Source organism: Dendrobates tinctorius, unplaced genomic scaffold (genome assembly GCF_039654945.1).
Source record: "Dendrobates tinctorius isolate UK_male_01 unplaced genomic scaffold, ASM3965494v1 ptg000230l, whole genome shotgun sequence".
Classification (NCBI taxonomy): domain Eukaryota; kingdom Metazoa; phylum Chordata; class Amphibia; order Anura; family Dendrobatidae; genus Dendrobates; species Dendrobates tinctorius.
Genome location: NW_027361897.1, coordinates 11,956,453 through 11,976,703, shown reverse-complemented (window position 1 = coordinate 11,976,703; position 20,251 = coordinate 11,956,453). Strand labels below are relative to the sequence as shown.

General features: G+C 46.5%; 1 protein-coding gene across 1 annotated transcript in view; it reads left to right on the top strand.

Moving 5' to 3' along the window:
- The first annotated feature begins 8,216 nt into the window (after positions 1-8,216).
- Positions 8,217-20,251, top strand: part of SLC35G1 (solute carrier family 35 member G1) — a 32,560-nt gene continuing 20,525 nt past the window's right edge. Inside the window, exon 1 of the mRNA XM_073555828.1 lies at positions 8,217-8,871. Coding sequence (XP_073411929.1) covers positions 8,247-8,871 — 625 coding nt within the window. The 5' untranslated portion in view covers positions 8,217-8,246. The remainder of the gene's footprint in view (positions 8,872-20,251) is intronic.

Here is a 20,251-nt window from a genome sequence, read left to right as displayed (position 1 = left end):
TAAGCCGTGGGCTTGATGTCACCGGTGACATCAACCCTACAAATATGAACCCCACTTGCCACCACTACAGGGCAAGTGGGAAGAGTTGGGCAAAGCGCCAGAATTGGCGCATCTAATAGATGTGCCATTTCTGGGTAGCTGTGGGCTGCTATTTTTATGCTTGGAGGAGGGCAATATCCATGGCCCCTTACCAGCCTGAGAATACCAGCCCCCAGCTGTGAGCTTTAACAAAGCTGGGGGGGACCTAATGCTGTTTTTTTTAAATTATTTATTTAAAAAAAAAAAAGTGTGGGGACGCCTCTATTCTTGATAACCAATCTTGCCCTCGCTGACAGCTGAGGGTGGCAGCCCCCCAGCTGTGAGTTTTATCTGGCTGGTTATCAAAAATATGGGGAGACCCACGCCGTTTTTTTTTTTTTTTTTTTAACAGCACAGGAGCGGCAGATGAATACTCCCATCCGCGGCTCCTGCTCTCGCTGTTATTAGTGGTAACAGGTGTCAGATGATGGGATCAGTAGTCCCATCATCTGACACCATTGACCGGAGGTAAACTTTATACCTCCAATCACAGCCGAGCGCTACCGCTGTCTTTTGACAGTGTGGGAACCGCAGCTCTGACTGGCGGGGATGATTTCCCCACCGATCAGAAGCGGTGTACACGCTATTGTCAGACCCCCCATTCAAGTGAATGAGGTTTGGGTCCGCTCTGCTGGATGACAGGCTGTATGGAATCATCATGCAGCCTGCCATATAGATGTAGCAGAGGCGAGTGAGGTCACATCCGGCTGTCCTTGACTTTACTGCAGCAAATACGCCGCAAAAAAATTCATCCGGCGTATTTGCAGCGTTTTTTCACAATCCACTCAAGTCAATGGGTGAAAAACTCTGCAAAAACGCTGAAAGAAGTGACATGCTCTATGTCAAAAAAACGCTGCAAAGCACAAAAAAATGTGTGTGCATGAGATTTGTGAAGTCTCATAGGCTTTGCTGGTACTGTAAAAAGCAGCTGAAAATTAGCAAAGAAAGAGGCAAAAAAGCGACAAAAAACCGCCAAGTGTGAACATACCCAAAAGGTGCAGACATTTCTGCATCGCTGGGCAGGAAAAACGCAACTGGAAAAAATGCGTTATTTAACCCCTTAATCCCATATGACGTACTATCCCGTCCATGTGCCCTGGGACTTAATTCCCAGGGACGGGATAGTACGTCATAGCGATCAGCGGCGCCCACGTGGTGAGCACCGCTGATCGCGGCCGGGTGTCAGCTAATTATCACAGCTGACACCGGGCACAATGTGTCAGGGGAGGTCACGGACCGCCCCCGACACGTTAACCCCTTGCACACCGCGATCAAACACGATCGCGGTGTACCTGGGGTTAAAGGGAAGCATCGGCAGGGAGGGGGCTCCCTCCGTGCTTCCCTGAGCCCCCCACCGCAGCGCAATGTGCAGCGCTGCTGCGGGGGTCTCTTTCCCTACAGGTCCCCGGATCCAAGATGGCGACAGGGACGTTCGGGGGCCTGCAGGGAGCTGGCTTCCTCAGTGCCTGCAAAGCGCAGGCATGAGGAAGTCTGCTTCTATGCCTGTGACAGATCAGCGATCTGTCACAGGACAGTGATGTCCCCCCTGGGACAACCTAATAAAGTTAAAAAAAAAGTGTAAAAATAATTTTAAAAAAATCGCTAAATAAATTAGAAAAAAAAATATTCCCCAATAAATTCATTTTTTGGAAATAAAAAAAGAAAAAAACAATAAAAGTACACATATTTGGTATCACCGCGTCCATAACGACCCGCCCTATAAAACTGTCCCATTAGTTAACCCCTTTAGCGAACCCCTCAAAAAATAAAAAACAAAGCAAAAAATAATGATTTATTATCATACCGCCGAACAAAAAGTGCAATAACGCGCGATCAAAAAGACGCATATAAATATCCATGGTACCGCTGAAAACGTCATCTTGTCCCGCAAAAAACGAGCCACCACACAGCATCATCAGCGAAAAAATAAAAAACTTATAGCTTGCAGAATAAAGCGATGCAAAAATAATTATTTTTTATATAAAATAGTTTTCATTGCATAAAAGCGCCAAAACATAAAAAACGACATAAATGAGATATCGCTGTAACCGTACGTGCTTTATCAATTTTACCGCACGCAGAACGGTGTAAACGCACCCCCAAAAGAAATTCATGAAACGCTGGTTTTTGTTCATTCTGCGTCCCAAAAATCGGAATAAAAAGCGATCAAATAAGTCACGTGCCCGAAAATGGCACCAATAAAAACGTCAACTCGTCCCGCAAAAAATAAGACCTCACATGACTCAGTGGGTCAAAATATGGAAAAATTATAGCTCTCAATATGTGGTGATGCATAAACTATTTTTACAATAAAAAGCGTCTTTTAGCGTGTGACAGCTGCCAAAAATAAAAACCGCCATAAATAGTAAATCAGACCCCCCTTTATCACCCCCTTAGTTAGGGAAAAATAATAAAATTAAAAGAAAATGTATTTATTTCCATTTTCCCATTAGGGCTAGGGTTAGGGCTGAGATTAGGGTTAGGGGTGTGTTGGGGTTCGGCTTGGAGTTAGAATTGGGTGTTTCCACTGTTTGGGCACATCAGGTGCTCTCCAAATGCAACATGGCGTCGGATCTCAATTCCAGCCAATTCTGCGTTGAAAAAGTCAAATGGTGCTCCTTCCCTTCCAAGCTCTGCCATGCGCCCAAACAGTGTTTTACCCCCACATATAGGGTATCAGCCTACTCAGGACAAATTGCAAAACAACTTTTGGGGTCCAATTTCTCCTGTTACCCTTAGGAAAATAAAAATTGGGGGCAAAAATATCATTTTTGTGGAAAAAAATGATTTTTTTATTTTCACGCCCGGGCATTATAAACTTCTGTGAAGCACTTGGGGGTTCAATGTGCTCACGACTAGAGTTGAGCGATACCGTCCGATACTTCAAAGTATCGTATCGGATGGTATCGGCCGATCTTTAAAAAAAGTATCGGTATCGCCGATTCCGATACCGGAAGTCCCATTCAAGTCTATGGGACTTCCGGTATCGGAATAAGAAAAACCCTTTCCTGCCCTTGTACAGCCTCTCTGGGGTCTGTACGGGCCTTTCGGGGGGCTGTGCCGGCCTGCCAGGGGGTCTGTGCAGGCTCCGGTGGTCTGTGCCGGCCTGCCGGTGGTCTGTGCAGGCTCCGGGGGGCTGTGCCGGCCTGCCGGGGGGCTGTGCCGGCCTGCCGGGGGGCTGTGCAGGCTCCGGGGGGCTGTGCCGGCCTGCCGGGGGGCTGTGCCGGCCTGCCGGGGGGCTGTGCAGGCTCCGGGGGGCTGTGCCGGCCTGCCGGGGGGCTGTGCCGGCCTGCCGGTGGTCTGTGCAGGCTCCGGGGGTCTGTGCAGGCATCGTCCGATGGGACTACAAGTCCCATCTGGCGATGCCTGCTACCATGACAGTGATTGACACATTAGCCAATGATGGGACAGTAGTAGTCCCATCATCCGGCTAATGTGTTAAATGTAAAAAAAAAAAAAAAAAAAAAAAATTACATGCTACATACATACAACATGCATACTACATACATGCTACATTCATACTACATACTACATACATGCTACATTCATACTACATAAATACTACATGCAACATACATACTACATATATACTACATGCATGCTACATACATACTGCATGCTACATACATACCACATATATACTACATACATACTACATGCATGCTACATGCATGCTACATGCTACATACATAACACATATATACTACATGCATGCTACATACATACTACATGCTACATACTACATATATACTACATGCATGCTACATACTACATGCTACATACATACTACATATATACTACATGCATGCTACATACATACTGCATGCTACATGCATGCTACATACATACTACATACATACTACATGCTACATACATACTACATATATACTACATACATACTACATGCATGCTACATGCATGCTACATACATACCACATACATAACACATATATACTACATGCATGCTACATACATACTACATGCTACATACATACCATATACATACTACATGCATGCTACATACATACTACATGCATGCTACATACATACTACATGCTACATACATACTACATATATACTACATACATACTACATATATACTACATACATACTACATGCTACATACATACTACATATATACTACATGCATGCTACATACTACATGCTACATACATACTACATATATACTACATGCATGCTACATACATACTACATGCATGCTACATACATACTACATGCTACATACATACCACATACATACTACATATATACTACATGCATGCTACATACATACTGCATGCTACATGCATGCTACATACATACTACATACATACTACATGCTACATACATACCACATATACTGTATACTACATACATACAATACATTCATACAATACATACATAGACATACAGTACATATAACATAGAGTAACATACTTACCAATACTTGTCACATTGTTCCCCGAAGCCATTGTCTTTTCCGGAATAAATATTAACATAACAAACCACAAAAATACTCACCCACGATCCGAAGCAGTCCACGAGTGTGTCCCACGACGATCTTGGGTAGAGAACTGCAGCATCAGATGATGCTGCCGTTCTCTACGGGCTGCAGGAATCCAATGACGGAAGGTAGGTATCCTTCCGCACTGTATTCCTCCGCCACTTAAAAAAAAAAAAGTCTCTAGTCTCACTTTATGCCATTGCTGTGTGGGAATTTCTTGCGGTATCGGAATGCTCAACACTACTCACGACACATCTAGATAAGTTCCGTGGGGGGTCTAGTTTCCAAAATGGGGTCACTTGTGGGGAGTTCCAATAGTTTAGGTACATCAGGGGTCTCCAAACGCACATGACACCCGCAGACCATTCCATCAAAGTCTGCACTCCAAAACGTCACTACTTCCCTTCCGAGCCCCAATGTGTGCCCATACAGTAGTTTTCTCCCACATATGAGGTATCAGCGTTCTCAGGACAAATTGGATAACAACTTTTGGGGTCCAATTTCTGCTGTTACCCTTGGGAAAATACAAAAATTGGGGACTAATTGATCATGTTTGTGGAAAAAATACGATTTTTTTATTTTCATGCCCGGGCATTATAAACTTCTGTGAAGCCCTTGGAGGTTCAAAGTGCTCACCACACATCTAGATAAGTTCCTTAGGGGGTCTAGTTTCCAAAATGGGGTCACTTGTGGGGGGTTTCCACTGTTTAGGTACATCAGGGGCTCTCCAAAAGCAACGACACCCGCAGACCATTCCATCAAAGTCTGCATTCCAAAACGTGACTACTTCCCTTCCGAGCCCAATGTGTGCCCATACAGTAGTTTTCTCCCACATATGAGGTATCAGCGTACTCAGGACAAATTGGACAACAACTTTTGGGGTCCAATTTCTCCTGGTACCCTTGGGAAAATAAAAAAATCGGTGACTAAAAGATCATGTTTGTGGAAAAAATACGATTATTTTATTTTCACGCCCAGGCGTTATAAACTTCTGTGAAGCACTGGGGGGGTTCAAAGTTCTCACCACACATCTAGATAAGTTCCTTGGGGGGTCTAGTTTCCAAAATGGTGTCATTTGTGGGGGGTTTCCACTGTTTTGGTACATCAGGGGTTTTCCAATCGCGACATAGTGTCCGATCTCAATTCCAGCCAAAAACGTCAAATGGCGCTGCTTCCCTTCCGAGCTCTGCCATGCGCCCAAATAGTGGTTTACCCCCACATATGGGGTATCATCGTACTCAGGACAAATTGCACAATAACTTTTAGGGTCCTGTTACCCTTGGGAAAATAAAAATTGGGGTGAAAAGATCATTTTTGTGGAAAAAATATGATTTTTTAATTGTACCGCTGTACGTTATAAACTTCTGTGAAGCCCTTGTGGGTTCAAAGTTCTCACCACATATCTAGACAAGTTCCTTGGGGGTCTAGTTTCCAAATTGGGGTCACTTGTGGGGGGTTTCCACTGTTTAGGTACATCAGGGGCTCTCCAAACGTGACATGGCGTCTGATCAAAATTCCAGCCAATTTTGCATTCAAAAAGTCAAACGGCGCTCCTTCCCTTCTGAGCTCTGTCATGCGCCGAAACAGTGGTTCACCCCCACAAATCAGGTATCGGCGTACTCAGGACAAACTGCACAATAACTTTTGCAGTCCAACGTCTCCTGTTACCCTTGGTAAAATAAAAAAAATTGAACCTGAAGTATTTTTTTTGTGAAAAAAAAGTTAAATGTTCATTTTTTCTAAATATTCAAAAAATTCCTGTGACGCACCTGAAGGGTTAATAAACTTCTTGAATGTGGTTTTGAGGACCTTAAGGGGTGCAGTTTTTAGAATGGTGTCACTTTTGGGTATTTTCTATCACATAGACCCCTCAAAGTGACTTTAAATGTGATGTGGTCCGTAAAAAATAAAATGGTGTTGCAAAAATGAGAAATCGCTGGTCAACTTTTAACCCTTATAACTTCCTAAGAAAAAAAAATTTTGGTTCCAAAATTGTGCTGATGTAAAGTAAACATGTGGGAAATGTTACTTATCAAGCTTTTTGTGTGCCGTATCTCTGTGATTTAGGGTACGTGCACATGCTGCGGAATGCTCTGCGGATTTGGCCGCGCGGATTTTGTAAAATACGCAGGTAAATCTGCAGGTCAAAAGACCTGCGGTTTTACCTGCAGATTAGCCTGCGGTTTTGCCCTGCGGGTTTTTCATCTCTACAATGGAGGAGATGGTAAACCGCAGCGAAATCCGCAGAAAGAATTGACATGTCAATTCTTTCTGCGGTTTAGAAACCGCAGCAAATCCGCGCAGAAAAATCCGCACCGTCTGCCCTGAGGTTTTTGATATCCATAGGATATTATGGTACTGTACAGCACAGCAAAACCTGCTGCGGATCCGCAGTGGCCAAATCCGCTGTGGATCCGCAGCAGAATCCGCAGCGTGTGCACACACCCTTAAGGGCATAAAATTTCAAAGTTGGAAAATTGTGAAATTTTCAAAATTTTCGCCAAATTTCTGTTTTTTTCACAAATAAACGCAAGTTATATGAATGAAATTTTACCACTAACATGAAGTACAATATGTCACGAGAAAACACTGTCAGAATCACCGGGATCCATGGAAGCGTTCCAGATTTATTACCCCATAAAGGGACAGTGGTCAGAATTGTAAAAATTGGCCCGGTCATGAATGTGCAAACCACCCTTGGGGATAAAGGGGTTAAACCAGAAATGGTGATTTTTTTGCATCTATGGCTGGTTTCACATTTGCGTTTTTTTTCGCAGTAATTTAGCGCTAAATAGCGCATGCGTTTTTTTTTCCTATACTTTGCATGGGATGCGCTTATGTGCGCATACACATGCGTTTGTACGCGTTTTACCGCGCATGCGTTTTTTTGTGGTATGCGCTCGGGCGCACAAAATGCAACTTGTTGCATTTTTTGTGCGTCCGATTTGCCTCAAAAAAACGCATGCGCGCGCAATGCGTTTTTTTACAGCAAGACACCCATTATAAGTCTATGGTGAGCATATGTGCGCATTGGCATGCTTATGTATGCGTTTTTTTGCACATGCGTTTTTTTTTTTACCATTAGTTTAGACAATGGAATTTAGGGGTTTGGGTAAAGTTAGGGTTAGTTAAGGGGGTTTAGGGTTAGGGTCAGGGTTAGGGTTAAGTATGGTTTGGTTAAGGGTTAGGGTCAGGGTTAAGTATGGTTTGGTTAAGGGTTAGGGTCAGGGTTAGGGTCAGGGTTAAGTATGGTTTGGTTAAGGGTTAGGGTCAGGGTTAGGGTTAAGGTTAAGTATGGTTTGGTTAAGGGTTAGGGTCAGGGTTAGGGTTAAGTATGGTTTGGTTAAGGGTTAGGGTTAGGGTTAAGTATGGTTTGGTTAAGGGTTAGGGTTAAGTATGGTTTGGTTAAGGGTTAGGGTTAGGGTCAGGGTTAGGGTTAAGTATGGTTTGGTTAAGGGTTAGGGTCAGGGTTAAGTATGGTTTGGTTAAGGGTCAGGGTTAGGGTTAGTAAAGTCATGGTTTGGGTTAGTGTGAGTGGCCACCTAATGTTGGAAAAAAACGCAAACGCGGTAAAAACGCACTAAAAACGCATACAAACGCATAAAAACGCTGCGTTTTTTTCATGCATGCTCATAAAAATGCTTGAAAAAAACGCAGCAGTTGTATGCTTATGTATGCGTTTTTTCAATGCGTTTTTTTGCGGAAAAAACGCGCTGCAAAAAAAAGCAAGTGTGAAACAGGCCTATTTCCTCAATGTGTGCACATACAGCAGACAGCAGAGCTGACACGTCCGGCCTGCCCTCCACAGCCGGTGACCACCTCCTCCCGTCCCCACCGTCCTCCCGTCACAGGGCAGCGCCGCGCTGTGTCCTTCCTGTGGAGCGTTCTGCCTGCTCGCCCCGCCCCCTCAGCGCCGTCACTCGCCGGCTCCTGCTCTCTTCTGCCCCCAGTGGCCGTCTCTAAGGTACCACACCGGGATGATAACCCTCGGCGCACACACTGCCGGTTTGATAGGATAACGGAGGCCGCCATGGGCAGCGAGGACCGGGAAGTTATAGAAGAGGAGCCGGAGATCATAACCCTGGAAGGGCTGGGCCCTAATGCTCCCCCGGATAACAATGACAGCCTGCGGGATCCCAGGTGGGACAGTGACCGGGAGCAGCGTGCATCCCGTGCGGAGGGGGACACTGCTGATTCCGCCGACAGCCCCTTCACCCCTGCATGTCCCCGGGACCCTGAGGACGAGCGGCCCTGTAGGGTCTGCCTGATGGTGACGGATGAGAAGACGGGTGAGAGGCGCCGTAGACGAGTCATCACCGAGTGCGGGGTCCAGTGTCATGGCCGGGGGGCTGTGGAGAGAGTGTATAAAATGTACTGAGTGTATATATGCAGTATACGGGGCTATATACCTGGTGTACAGTATACGGGGGGTATCTGGCTGTACAGTATACGGGGGGTATCTGGCTGTACAGTATACGGGGGGTATCTGGCTGTACAGTATACGGGGGGGTATCTGGCTGTACAGTATACGGGGGGTATCTGGCTGTACAGTATACGGGGGGTATCTGGCTGTACAGTATACGGGGGGTATCTGGCTGTACAGTATACGGGGGGTATCTGGCTGTACAGTATACGGGGGGTATCTGGCTGTACAGTATACGGGGGGGTATCTGGCTGTACAGTATACGGGGGGTATCTGGCTGTACAGTATACGGGGCTATATACCTGGTGTACAGTATACGGGGGGGTATCTGGCTGTACAGTATACGGGGGGTATCTGGCTGTACAGTATACGGGGGGGGTATCTGGCTGTACAGTATACGGGGGGGGTATCTGGCTGTACAGTATACGGGGGGGGTATCTGGCTGTACAGTATACGGGGGGGGTATCTGGCTGTACAGTATACGGGGGGGGTATCTGGCTGTACAGTATACGGGGGGTATCTGGCTGTACAGTATACGGGGGGTATCTGGCTGTACAGTATACGGGGGGGGTATCTGGCTGTACAGTATACGGGGGGGTATCTGGCTGTACAGTATACGGGGGGGTATCTGGCTGTACAGTATACGGGGGGGTATCTGGCTGTACAGTATACGGGGGGGTATCTGGCTGTACAGTATACGGGGCTATATACCTGGTGTACAGTATACGGGGGGGTATCTGGCTGTACAGTATACGGGGGGGTATCTGGCTGTACAGTATACGGGGGGTATCTGGCTGTACAGTATACGGGGGGTATCTGGCTGTACAGTATACGGGGGGTATCTGGCTGTACAGTATACGGGGCTATATACCTGGTGTACAGTATACGGGGGGGTATCTGGCTGTACAGTATACGGGGGGAGTATCTGGCTGTACAGTATACGGGGGGAGTATCTGGCTGTACAGTATACGGGGGGGGTATCTGGCTGTACAGTATACGGGGGGGGTATCTGGCTGTACAGTATACGGGGGGGGTATCTGGCTGTACAGTATACGGGGGGTATCTGGCTGTACAGTATACGGGGGGTATCTGGCTGTACAGTATACGGGGCTATATACCTGGTGTACAGTATACGGGGGGAGTATCTGGCTGTACAGTATACGGGGGGAGTATCTGGCTGTACAGTATACGGGGGGGGTATCTGGCTGTACAGTATACGGGGGGGGTATCTGGCTGTACAGTATACGGGGGGGTATCTGGCTGTACAGTATACGGGGGGGTATCTGGCTGTACAGTATACAGTATCTGACTCCTCAATTTCCGTTACACCGACTCCGACTCCGACTCCACGACTCCGACTCCCACATATATTGCTTATATTTAAGTGAAAAATTTATTGTAGTACAATGTGAACATCAGACATTTAATCATTTTTATGATCCAATAATCAAGATATTTAGATAGAACATAATATATATTGGTGTACTACCCGGTTTTCATTCTTTTTGGTACAGATACGATTTGGATAGACAGATATGGATAAATGGATATATAGATAGAGCAGATTTCTAATCTGCTTTTGCTATTGAAAACATTATCTATGAGCTCAAAAACCTTTCAGGTGATGCAGTTTTTTAAAAAGATGATCAGCTTTTGCAGCTGAAAAACGTATCCTCAAAAAACACAGGAAAAACGCTGTGTGTGAATGTAGCCTTAGATCAGGAATAGAACAGTCATTTATAGGACATTTCATAACTTTCCCAAACTCCTATAAAAAAATATTCAGCACATCCTGCATTGAATTACTGTACCCAATTTATTATATATTTTAGGAGTCGGTCCATTTTATACCGACTCCGACTCCACCAAAATGAGCACCGACTCCGACTCCACAGCCCTGGTGTACCGGGGGGTTATCTGGCTGTACAGTATACGGGGGGGGTATCTGGCTGTACAGTATACGGGGGGAGTGTCTGGCTGTACAGTATACGGGGGGAGTATCTGGCTGTACAGTATACCGGGGGGTATCTGGCTGTACAGTATACCGGGGGGGTATCTGGCTGTACAGTATACCGGGGGGGTATCTGGCTGTACAGTATACCGGGGGGGTATCTGGCTGTACAGTATACCGGGGGGGTATCTGGCTGTACAGTATACCGGGGGGGTATCTGGCTGTACAGTATACCGGGGGGGTATCTGGCTGTACAGTATACCGGGGGGGTATCTGGCTGTACAGTATACCGGGGGGGGTATCTGGCTGTACAGTATACCGGGGGGGGTATCTGGCTGTACAGTATACCGGGGGGGGTATCTGGCTGTACAGTATACCGGGGGGGGTATCTGGCTGTACAGTATACCGGGGGGGGTATCTGGCTGTACAGTATACCGGGGGGGGTATCTGGCTGTACAGTATACCGGGGGGGGTATCTGGCTGTACAGTATACCGGGGGGGGTATCTGGCTGTACAGTATACCGGGGGGGGTATCTGGCTGTACAGTATACCGGGGGGGGTATCTGGCTGTACAGTATACCGGGGGGGGTATCTGGCTGTACAGTATACCGGGGGGGGTATCTGGCTGTACAGTATACCGGGGGGGGTATCTGGCTGTACAGTATACCGGGGGGGGTATCTGGCTGTACAGTATACCGGGGGGGGTATCTGGCTGTACAGTATACCGGGGGGGGTATCTGGCTGTACAGTATACCGGGGGGGGTATCTGGCTGTACAGTATACCGGGGGGGGTATCTGGCTGTACAGTATACCGGGGGGGTATCTGGCTGTACAGTATACCGGGGGGGGGTATCTGGCTGTACAGTATACCGGGGGGGGGTATCTGGCTGTACAGTATACCGGGGGGGTATCTGGCTGTACAGTATACCGGGGGGGTATCTGGCTGTACAGTATACCGGGGGGGGTATCTGGCTGTACAGTATACGGGGGGAGTATCTGGCTGTACAGTATACCGGGGGAGTATCTGGCTGTACAGTATACCGGGGGGGGGTATCTGGCTGTACAGTATACCGGGGGGGGGTATCTGGCTGTACAGTATACCGGGGGGGGGGTATCTGGCTGTACAGTATACCGGGGGGGGGGTATCTGGCTGTACAGTATACCGGGGGGAGTGTCTGGCTGTACAGTATACCGGGGGGGTATCTGGCTGTACAGTATACCGGGGGAGTGTCTGGCTGTACAGTATACGGGGGGAGTGTCTGGCTGTACAGTATACGGGGGGAGTGTCTGGCTGTACAGTATACCGGGGGGGTATCTGGCTGTACAGTATACCGGGGGGGGGTATCTGGCTGTACAGTATACCGGGGGGGGGTATCTGGCTGTACAGTATACCGGGGGGGGGTATCTGGCTGTACAGTATACCGGGGGGGTATCTGGCTGTACAGTATACCGGGGGGGTATCTGGCTGTACAGTATACCGGGGGGGTATCTGGCTGTACAGTATACCGGGGGGGTATCTGGCTGTACAGTATACCGGGGGGGGGTATCTGGCTGTACAGTATACCGGGGGGGGGTATCTGGCTGTACAGTATACCGGGGGGGGTATCTGGCTGTACAGTATACCGGGGGAGTGTCTGGCTGTACAGTATACCGGGGGAGTGTCTGGCTGTACAGTATACCGGGGGAGTGTCTGGCTGTACAGTATACGGGGGGAGTGTCTGGCTGTACAGTATACCGGGGGGGGGGTATCTGGCTGTACAGTATACGCGGTGTATTCTTTGGATCTTTGTTCTGGATCATCCCCTGTAGTCTCACGCGACTCTTGTGTCACAATCTATTCACATTACAAGGAATTCTGGAACCAATTCACTATTACGTCTCTAATATTTTTGCTTTATGAAAGGGGTTTTCAACTTTTTTTTTTCTTTTAGAAAAGTGGCCCCCAACTGCTCAGATAATAGCAAATCACAAGTACAGCTGATTGCACCGTTCCGCGGTCCAGCATCGGCTCCTCTGTTGCTCCAGTTTGTGTTTTGACTGTAGTGGTGACTTCACATAACCGCTGCGGCCAGTTACGGTCAGCTGCTCGTGCTTTCTACTTCTGCAAACTACTGAGCTCATTGATTGACTGCAGCGGTCATTTGAGCTGTCAAAGTGATGTCACTACTACAGCCAAAGCACGGAGAGTGAAGCAGCAGTGGGAGTGTTTATCCCTCTATTATGTTTGGACATGCCGAGTTTTCAGTTTATTCATACATTTCCAGGAGGAATAACAGAGGACGGGCATCACATAGTTCTAAGAAGAGATCCCAATACACAATATTATTATAGCTCCATTTAGTCCATGCACACGTTTTCTAAACAGACCTTTCAGCAGAGTGAACAGGTTATTGTTAAAATGACTGAATAGAAACGGAAGGTCAGCTCAGCTGCAGGATAGCAACTGTACAGAGATAGTACTGCCAGATTCCAGCAGTTAAAAAAACACTTTAATTGTGACATATTAAGGCTAAGTGCACACGTAGCAGAAAATTTCTTCTGGAAAACCTGACTCCCTTCCCAGAAACCGCACGTTTTTTTCTGCAGTTTTTATGCGTTTTTTCCGCGCGTTTTCAAAACGCATAGAACTAGCCAGAAACGCGGAAAAATCCGCGAAATTAATGAGCATGCTGCGTTTTTTACCGCGATGCGTTTTTTCGCTGTAAAAAACGCATCAATATGCACAAAAAGTGCAAAATGCATAAAAATGAATTGGAAGCTTATTTTTAGCAGTTTTATTGGAAAAAACGCTAAAAATATCGCTAAAAAAATGCTGTGTGTGAACACAGCCTAAAATCCACGTAGAGAAAAAAATCCTTCCACCACCATACAAATAAACATACGCGTTTCAGACACAGTCCTATACCATATAAGGCAATGACTTAGGACTGTGTCTGAAACCCGTATGCTTTTCTCTATGGTGGTGGAAAGAATTTTTCTATATGTTGTATTCAAATTGTTTCTTTTTTAAAGGATACTTTTGCTGGAATCTCACTTTATTTCTGGATTTTTAAAGGGACTCTACGAATTTAGCGAAGGCCTCTAAGGAGGTCTGCGTCCGGTCTGGAAACAATGCCTGCTCCGTTTGACTGTAGCGGCCAAGTGACGATAATAGTGCGCCATCCTCTGTTTCTGTGATGACTTATGGAACCCTAACCACTGCAGCCAATCACAGGGCGCTGGATCCACAGGGCGCTGAGCGCTCCTCCCATCAAAATTTGTATCCTCCTAATATATTGCAGTCATCACATTATATAGCACTGTGTATTTACAATTGTTCATTTTGCCTTTCTACCCAGCTAATTCTTCTCTTTCCCATTAGGTCTATGACATCCTGTGATTAATAACAGACTAGCTGAGTACTTCTAAGCTCTATGTAGAAACAGGAGGCCAATTTTCCCTGTATGAGTCCTTAGTCACTGCAAAAGTCCCTGGCAGAGGGGAGAAGGGAGCAGCTGGGTCAGGAGGTGAAGAGGGGAATGATAAATGCAGGGACTAGAGACTTACTGTTTCTACATAGAGCAGAGAAAAGAGAAGAATTAGCAGGGTAGAAAGGCAAAATGAGCAATTGTAACTAAACAGTGCTGTATAATATGATGAGTGCAATATGGTAAGAGGATGGGAGGAGGAGGTTTGTTTTCTTTTGCATATGTTCCCATTTTTTGTTTTAAAAGCATCCATGCCTAAAATATTGTAGTTTTGGACAACCCCTCTAACCTATATATTACAATAGTAAATGTGTGAATACATATTCATTCCCAATGTTGTATGTGCTGGTACCGAAAGTCTCCAGGACTGAAGTCACACAGGAGTGAAAACCTAAATCTCAGGATGACTAAGCATAAACCTGTTCTTATGTAATTGTGCAGGATCCATGTGGACGGGGCACGAGGATCCTGCCCTCACTGTTCTGGCCTCACTCCAAATGTTCCTTGTAATTGACGTGTAATTGATGGCCCCCTCGCAGTCAGTCCAGGACTTTCTCCATCGCGGCTTATGACGGTCAGTGCTGCAGCGTTCCGGGGTATAAAGCCCCGAACAAGCCAGTACAAGGCTGACGTCAATTATTAATAGACAGGTCAACGCTCCGGAGTTTTTGACAACTGGCAAGAAGTAACCGTGATCAAGGAGATACCAAAATAATTTTCGCCCCTTTCGCTCGTCCCGTTTAAAGGGATAAAATAAAAATTACATCAACTTTAAAGAGTAAGTTATGATACTTTATTTTCAGTGACATCAGGGGAGAAGATCGTCAGGTAGCTGCTCCACCCTGGGTTAACTATCAACAGTTTCCTTATAGGGGTATTCCCATCTCCAAGATCCTATCCCAATATATAGTGGGTGTAATAATATTAGCAAATACCTCCAATTAGAAATGTTGTCTAGTTCTCCTGATAAGCTTTGTTACTTACCCCATGTGCGGCGCATTGCAGTAGTTTAGGTATCCATGGTTATGACTACTAACAACTAACTGTCACTATATGAGTTGTTGTAACCATAGATACCTAAGCTGCTGCAATGCCTGCACATGGGGTAAGCGACATAGAAAATCAGAATAACTATACTACACCTCTAATTGGAGGTATTTGCTAATATTATTATTACGCCTACTATATTTTGGGATAGGATCTTGGAGCTGAGAGTACCCCTTTAAGGGCTCATCCATGTCCGATTTTTGTACAATTGGGTTTGACTGATGGCATTCGTACCTATAATATTCTATTGGACTGTGCACATGTCCGATTTTTTTTTTTTTTTTTTTTTTTTACTTTGACCAAGTGGTGCATGGAAAATTCTGGAGACGTCCGATTTTTATTTGAGGGTCTGATCAAAATCAGCAATGCAAATCAGTGGGTCTGTGAAAAATAAAAATCGGGCCGCGCTTGGATGACATCCACATGCCGTCTGATTTTCACAGACTGTCAGGAGGAAGAAGGTGGAGAAAGTTATTTATTGCTCCACATTCAAGAAAAACAGACGACACTCAGACGTCACTCGGACTCGGCACTCGGCGACTGTGACAAGCAAGTTGCAAGAAGTCCTGACGCAGCCGCCATACCCTCGGGTAGGTAGCCCTAGCCTAAAGTAGTGTCCCAATCTTTTGTTTTCTTGAGAGCACCGCTCCTCTGCCTCCCGCCATCACACTTGTCTGGGGCGTAGACTGACAGTTCGGACCGACCGCATCTCTGGTCCGCCGGTTCGGCGCTCTGCTATTCGTCTCACAGAGATAGCATTGCTTCTGCAGCATCAGAGGACCTGCTAGTGGTGCGCACTCGTTGCCTGGGTAACCGACCACTCTCAGATGGCTAGGTGGCCAGTAACCTAGGCAATGAGTTGTACACTATAACATTAAAAATCCCTCTGTCCTTCAGAATAGAGAATTTCTAATAAATTGCAAAGTAGTTTACAGTTTTAACCATTTAAGGCACTTGAGACAACCCCTACACGCCGCTAAGAGTATTTTTTATAAAGGGCCTGTCACACTAAGATATCGCTAGCAATATTGCTATAACTTGTGACGTTATAGCGATATTGCTAGCGACATCGCTGTGTCTGATACTTACCTACGACCGCTCCCCCGCTGGTTATCGCTGATCGTGCGAGAACGTTCAGGACCGCTTCTCGTCGTCAGCTTCCTGTGGAGAAACGAGCGTGGAGCCAGGCGGGAGGACGCAGGATCACCTGGTGTGACAGGTAAGTAGCGACCCCCGTCCCCAGCGATGTCGCTGGTGATATCTGCCTGTGTGGCAGCTCACTAGCGACCACTTAGCAATGTACCAGCGATCCTGACCGCGTCATATCGCTGGTCGGGATCGCTGGTACATCGCTAAGTGTGACAGTACTAAACTAACTTTAATAATGGTTTGATCAGACCGATCACAAAGAACGCAGAGTGGGTGTGATAACTGATCTCAGCACCTACCTAGTAAAGGGCTGTAAATCTGAGCCTGGACCAAAGTCCACATATATTAAAAAGCCATTTCTTCTAAAGGAGGTGTACGGCAAACAGTAATCTCAGTAACCTGCCGCCCCCGGGATTCAATGGGATCTCTATTCCAAGTTCTTTAAAGTGACAGTGTGGGGAGAAATATACACTGCTCAAAAAAAATAAAGGGAACACTCTAATAACACATCCTAGATCTGAATGAAATATTCTCATTGAATACTTTGTTCTGTACAAAGTTGAATGTGCTGAAAACAAAATCACACAAAAATCATCAATGGAAATCAAATTTATTAACCAATGGAGGTCTGGATTTGGAGTCACACACAAAATTAAAGTGGAATATAATGTCCTTAAAACAAGTCAGAATGATGCTCAGTATTGTGTGTGGCCTCCACGTGCCTGTATGACCTCCCTACAACGCCTGGGCATGCTCCTGATGAGGCGGCGGATGGTCTTCTGAGGGATCTCCTCCCAGACCTGGGCTAAAGCATCTTCCAACTCCTGGACAGTCTGTAGTGCAACGTGACGTTGGTGGATGGAGCGTGACATGATGTCCCAGATGTGCTCAATCGGATTCAGGTCTGGGGAACGGTCGGGCCAGCCCATAGCTTCAATGCCTTCATCTTGCAGGAACTGCTGACACACTCCAGCCATATGAGGTCTGGCATTGTCCGGCATTAGGAGGAACCCAGGGGCAACCGCACCAGCATATGGACTCACAAGGGGTCTGAGGATCTCATCTCGGTACCTAATGGCAGTCAGGCTACCTCTGGCGAGCACATGGAGGGCTGTACGGCCCTCCAAAGAAATGCCACCCCACACCATTACTGACCCATTGCCAAACTGGTCATGCTGCGGGATGTTGCAGGCATCAGATCGGTCTCCATGGCGTCTCCAGACTCTGTCACATCTGTCACATGTGCTCAGTGTGAACCTGCTTTCATCTGTGAAGATCACAAGGGCGCCAGTGGCGAATTTGCCAATCCTGGTGTTCTGTGGCAAATGCCAAGCATCCTGCACGGTGTTGGGCTGTGAGCACAACCCCCATCTGTGGACCTCGGGCCCGCAGACCATCCTCATGGAGTCTGTTTCTAACCATTTGTGCAGACACATACAGATTTGTGGCCTGCTGGAGGTCATTTTGCAGGGCTCTGGCAGTGCTCCTCCTGTTCCTCCTTGCACAACGGAGGAGGTAGCGGTCCTGCTGCTGGGTTGTTGCCCTCCTACGGTCCCTTCCACGTCTCCTGGTAGCGCCTCCAGCCTCTGGACACTATGCTGACAGACACAGCAAACCTTCTTGCCACAGCTCGCATTGATGTGCCATCCTGGATGAACTACACTACCTGAGCCACTTGTGTGGGTTGTAGAGTCCGTCTCATGCTACTACAAGTGTGAAGGCACAACCAACATTCAAAAGTGACCAAAATATCAGCCAGAAAGCATTAGTACTGAGAAGTGGTCTGTGGTCCCCACCTACAGAACCACTCCTTTATTGAGGGTGTCTTGCTAATTGCCAATAATTTCCATCTGTTGTCTATTCCATTTGCACAACAGCATGTGAAATTGATTGTCAATCAGTGTTGCTTCCTAAGTGGACAGTTTGATTTCACAGAAGTTTGATTTACTTGGAGTTATATTCTGTTGTTTAAGTGTTCCCTTTATTTTTTTGAGCAGTGTATAATTAGTTGTGCCCAGAGTGGGGGAATCCACCATCACAATCCTCCTGGCAGTCTGTACTTTTAATAACTTTTTTCCTTGAGTATTGCTTAAATGGTAATTCTCATCAGAGGGGTGTAATTGAAGCTGTCTGTAAAAACAGAACAACTGTTTAATTTACTGTTTTTGAAAATTACCTCAGCTTTGATAATCAAAATTGTATTTTCTTTTTTTTTTTTGCCCAGGTAATTCCATCTTTCTTTGTGAGCTTTTGTGAACGCTGCTCTGAGGGTAATGCAGCAGCATTTAGGCTGGCCGAGATCGCCAGCTAACAGAGCGGTCCAGCCGTACCGGCCAGCTTCAGAGCTACTGTGCTCCTCCGATGCTGCCTCACGTACCAGCATCAGAGCGTGCACGATTCGGGACAGCGATGCTACTGCTCCGACCTGTCAGTCATGCACCACGGCTTGCCCCCAGCAAGCAGGAAACGGGGGGGAATGGTGCGCTCCTCAAACCATTTTAAGGGGTCTGTGAGCATAAAATGACTGTTCAAACCAAGCTCTGACGTTCAGGGCACCTTTCTGTATACTTGTTTTCCATTAATCTTGCTCTAAGGTTTCTATAAAGCCAGAGGTGTCAATGAAAAAAGACGAGGGGGGAGATAGGTGGTTAGGTTCACTGAGCTGTGCGAGAGGGGCGCGCTGAGCTGTGCGAGAGGGGCGCGCTGAGCATCGGCGCTTGGGTTGAGCAGGCATTTTATGCTGACAGACCACATTTAAAGCAGTTGCCCACTAGTAGACAACCCCAGATTAATCACTTCAGAGCCCCACTTAGGCTATGTTCCCACAGTGACTTTTTGATGTTGCAGATTTTCTTAAACATTTCTTCACCTATTATGTAAGTTAGGTTACTTGCGTTTTTTTACATGGATTTTTATCATGTTTTTTGTCTGTTGTTGCTGTGTCGCGTTTCAATAAAGCTGCTTTGTTTTTGATACTTCCTAGAATTTGTCTTTGACAAAACTTTGACACAGTCATGTGCGGATTTTGCACATCTAATTTAAATGTATGGGGGAGAAATCTGCCTCTAGTGCTCATTGTTGTGACATGTTTGAAACCCGCAATGAAGATCAGTTTCCGCTGAGTAATAAGGCAGCACATTGGGCAGGAGATCGCGATCAATCCCATCCACTTTGCCGGAACTGTTGGACGCTGCGCTCCTGACGCATCGATAATGCCACAGCATTAAAAACTCATTGTGAGCACAAAGCCATAAAAGAAAAAACCTCTCTACTCCCCTCCCACAGCAGCGCTGCCCCAGCAATGTCACTGCGGCTATTCCCGGCAGTCACGGATCAGCTGCAGCTTTTACTATGTCCGTTCCGACTGAATATTGATGAGCTGCGGCCGATGATTAGCTGCAGAATACCTGTGACGCATCAATGTCATGCGACCCGCAGCCCACAAGCGCTGGACCTGGGGAGGTTGTGTGATGGGTCATTATGTTGTTTTTGGTGCAATTTGTATATGGTAAAATGTTATGATGGGGAAACACCGTAAAGTAACATTCCATGTGACCAGCTGGGGGTCCTTGAGTTTTGACTTTGCTGATGCCAGAATTAGTCATTAAAGGTTTTTTTTCCCGATTTTGGAA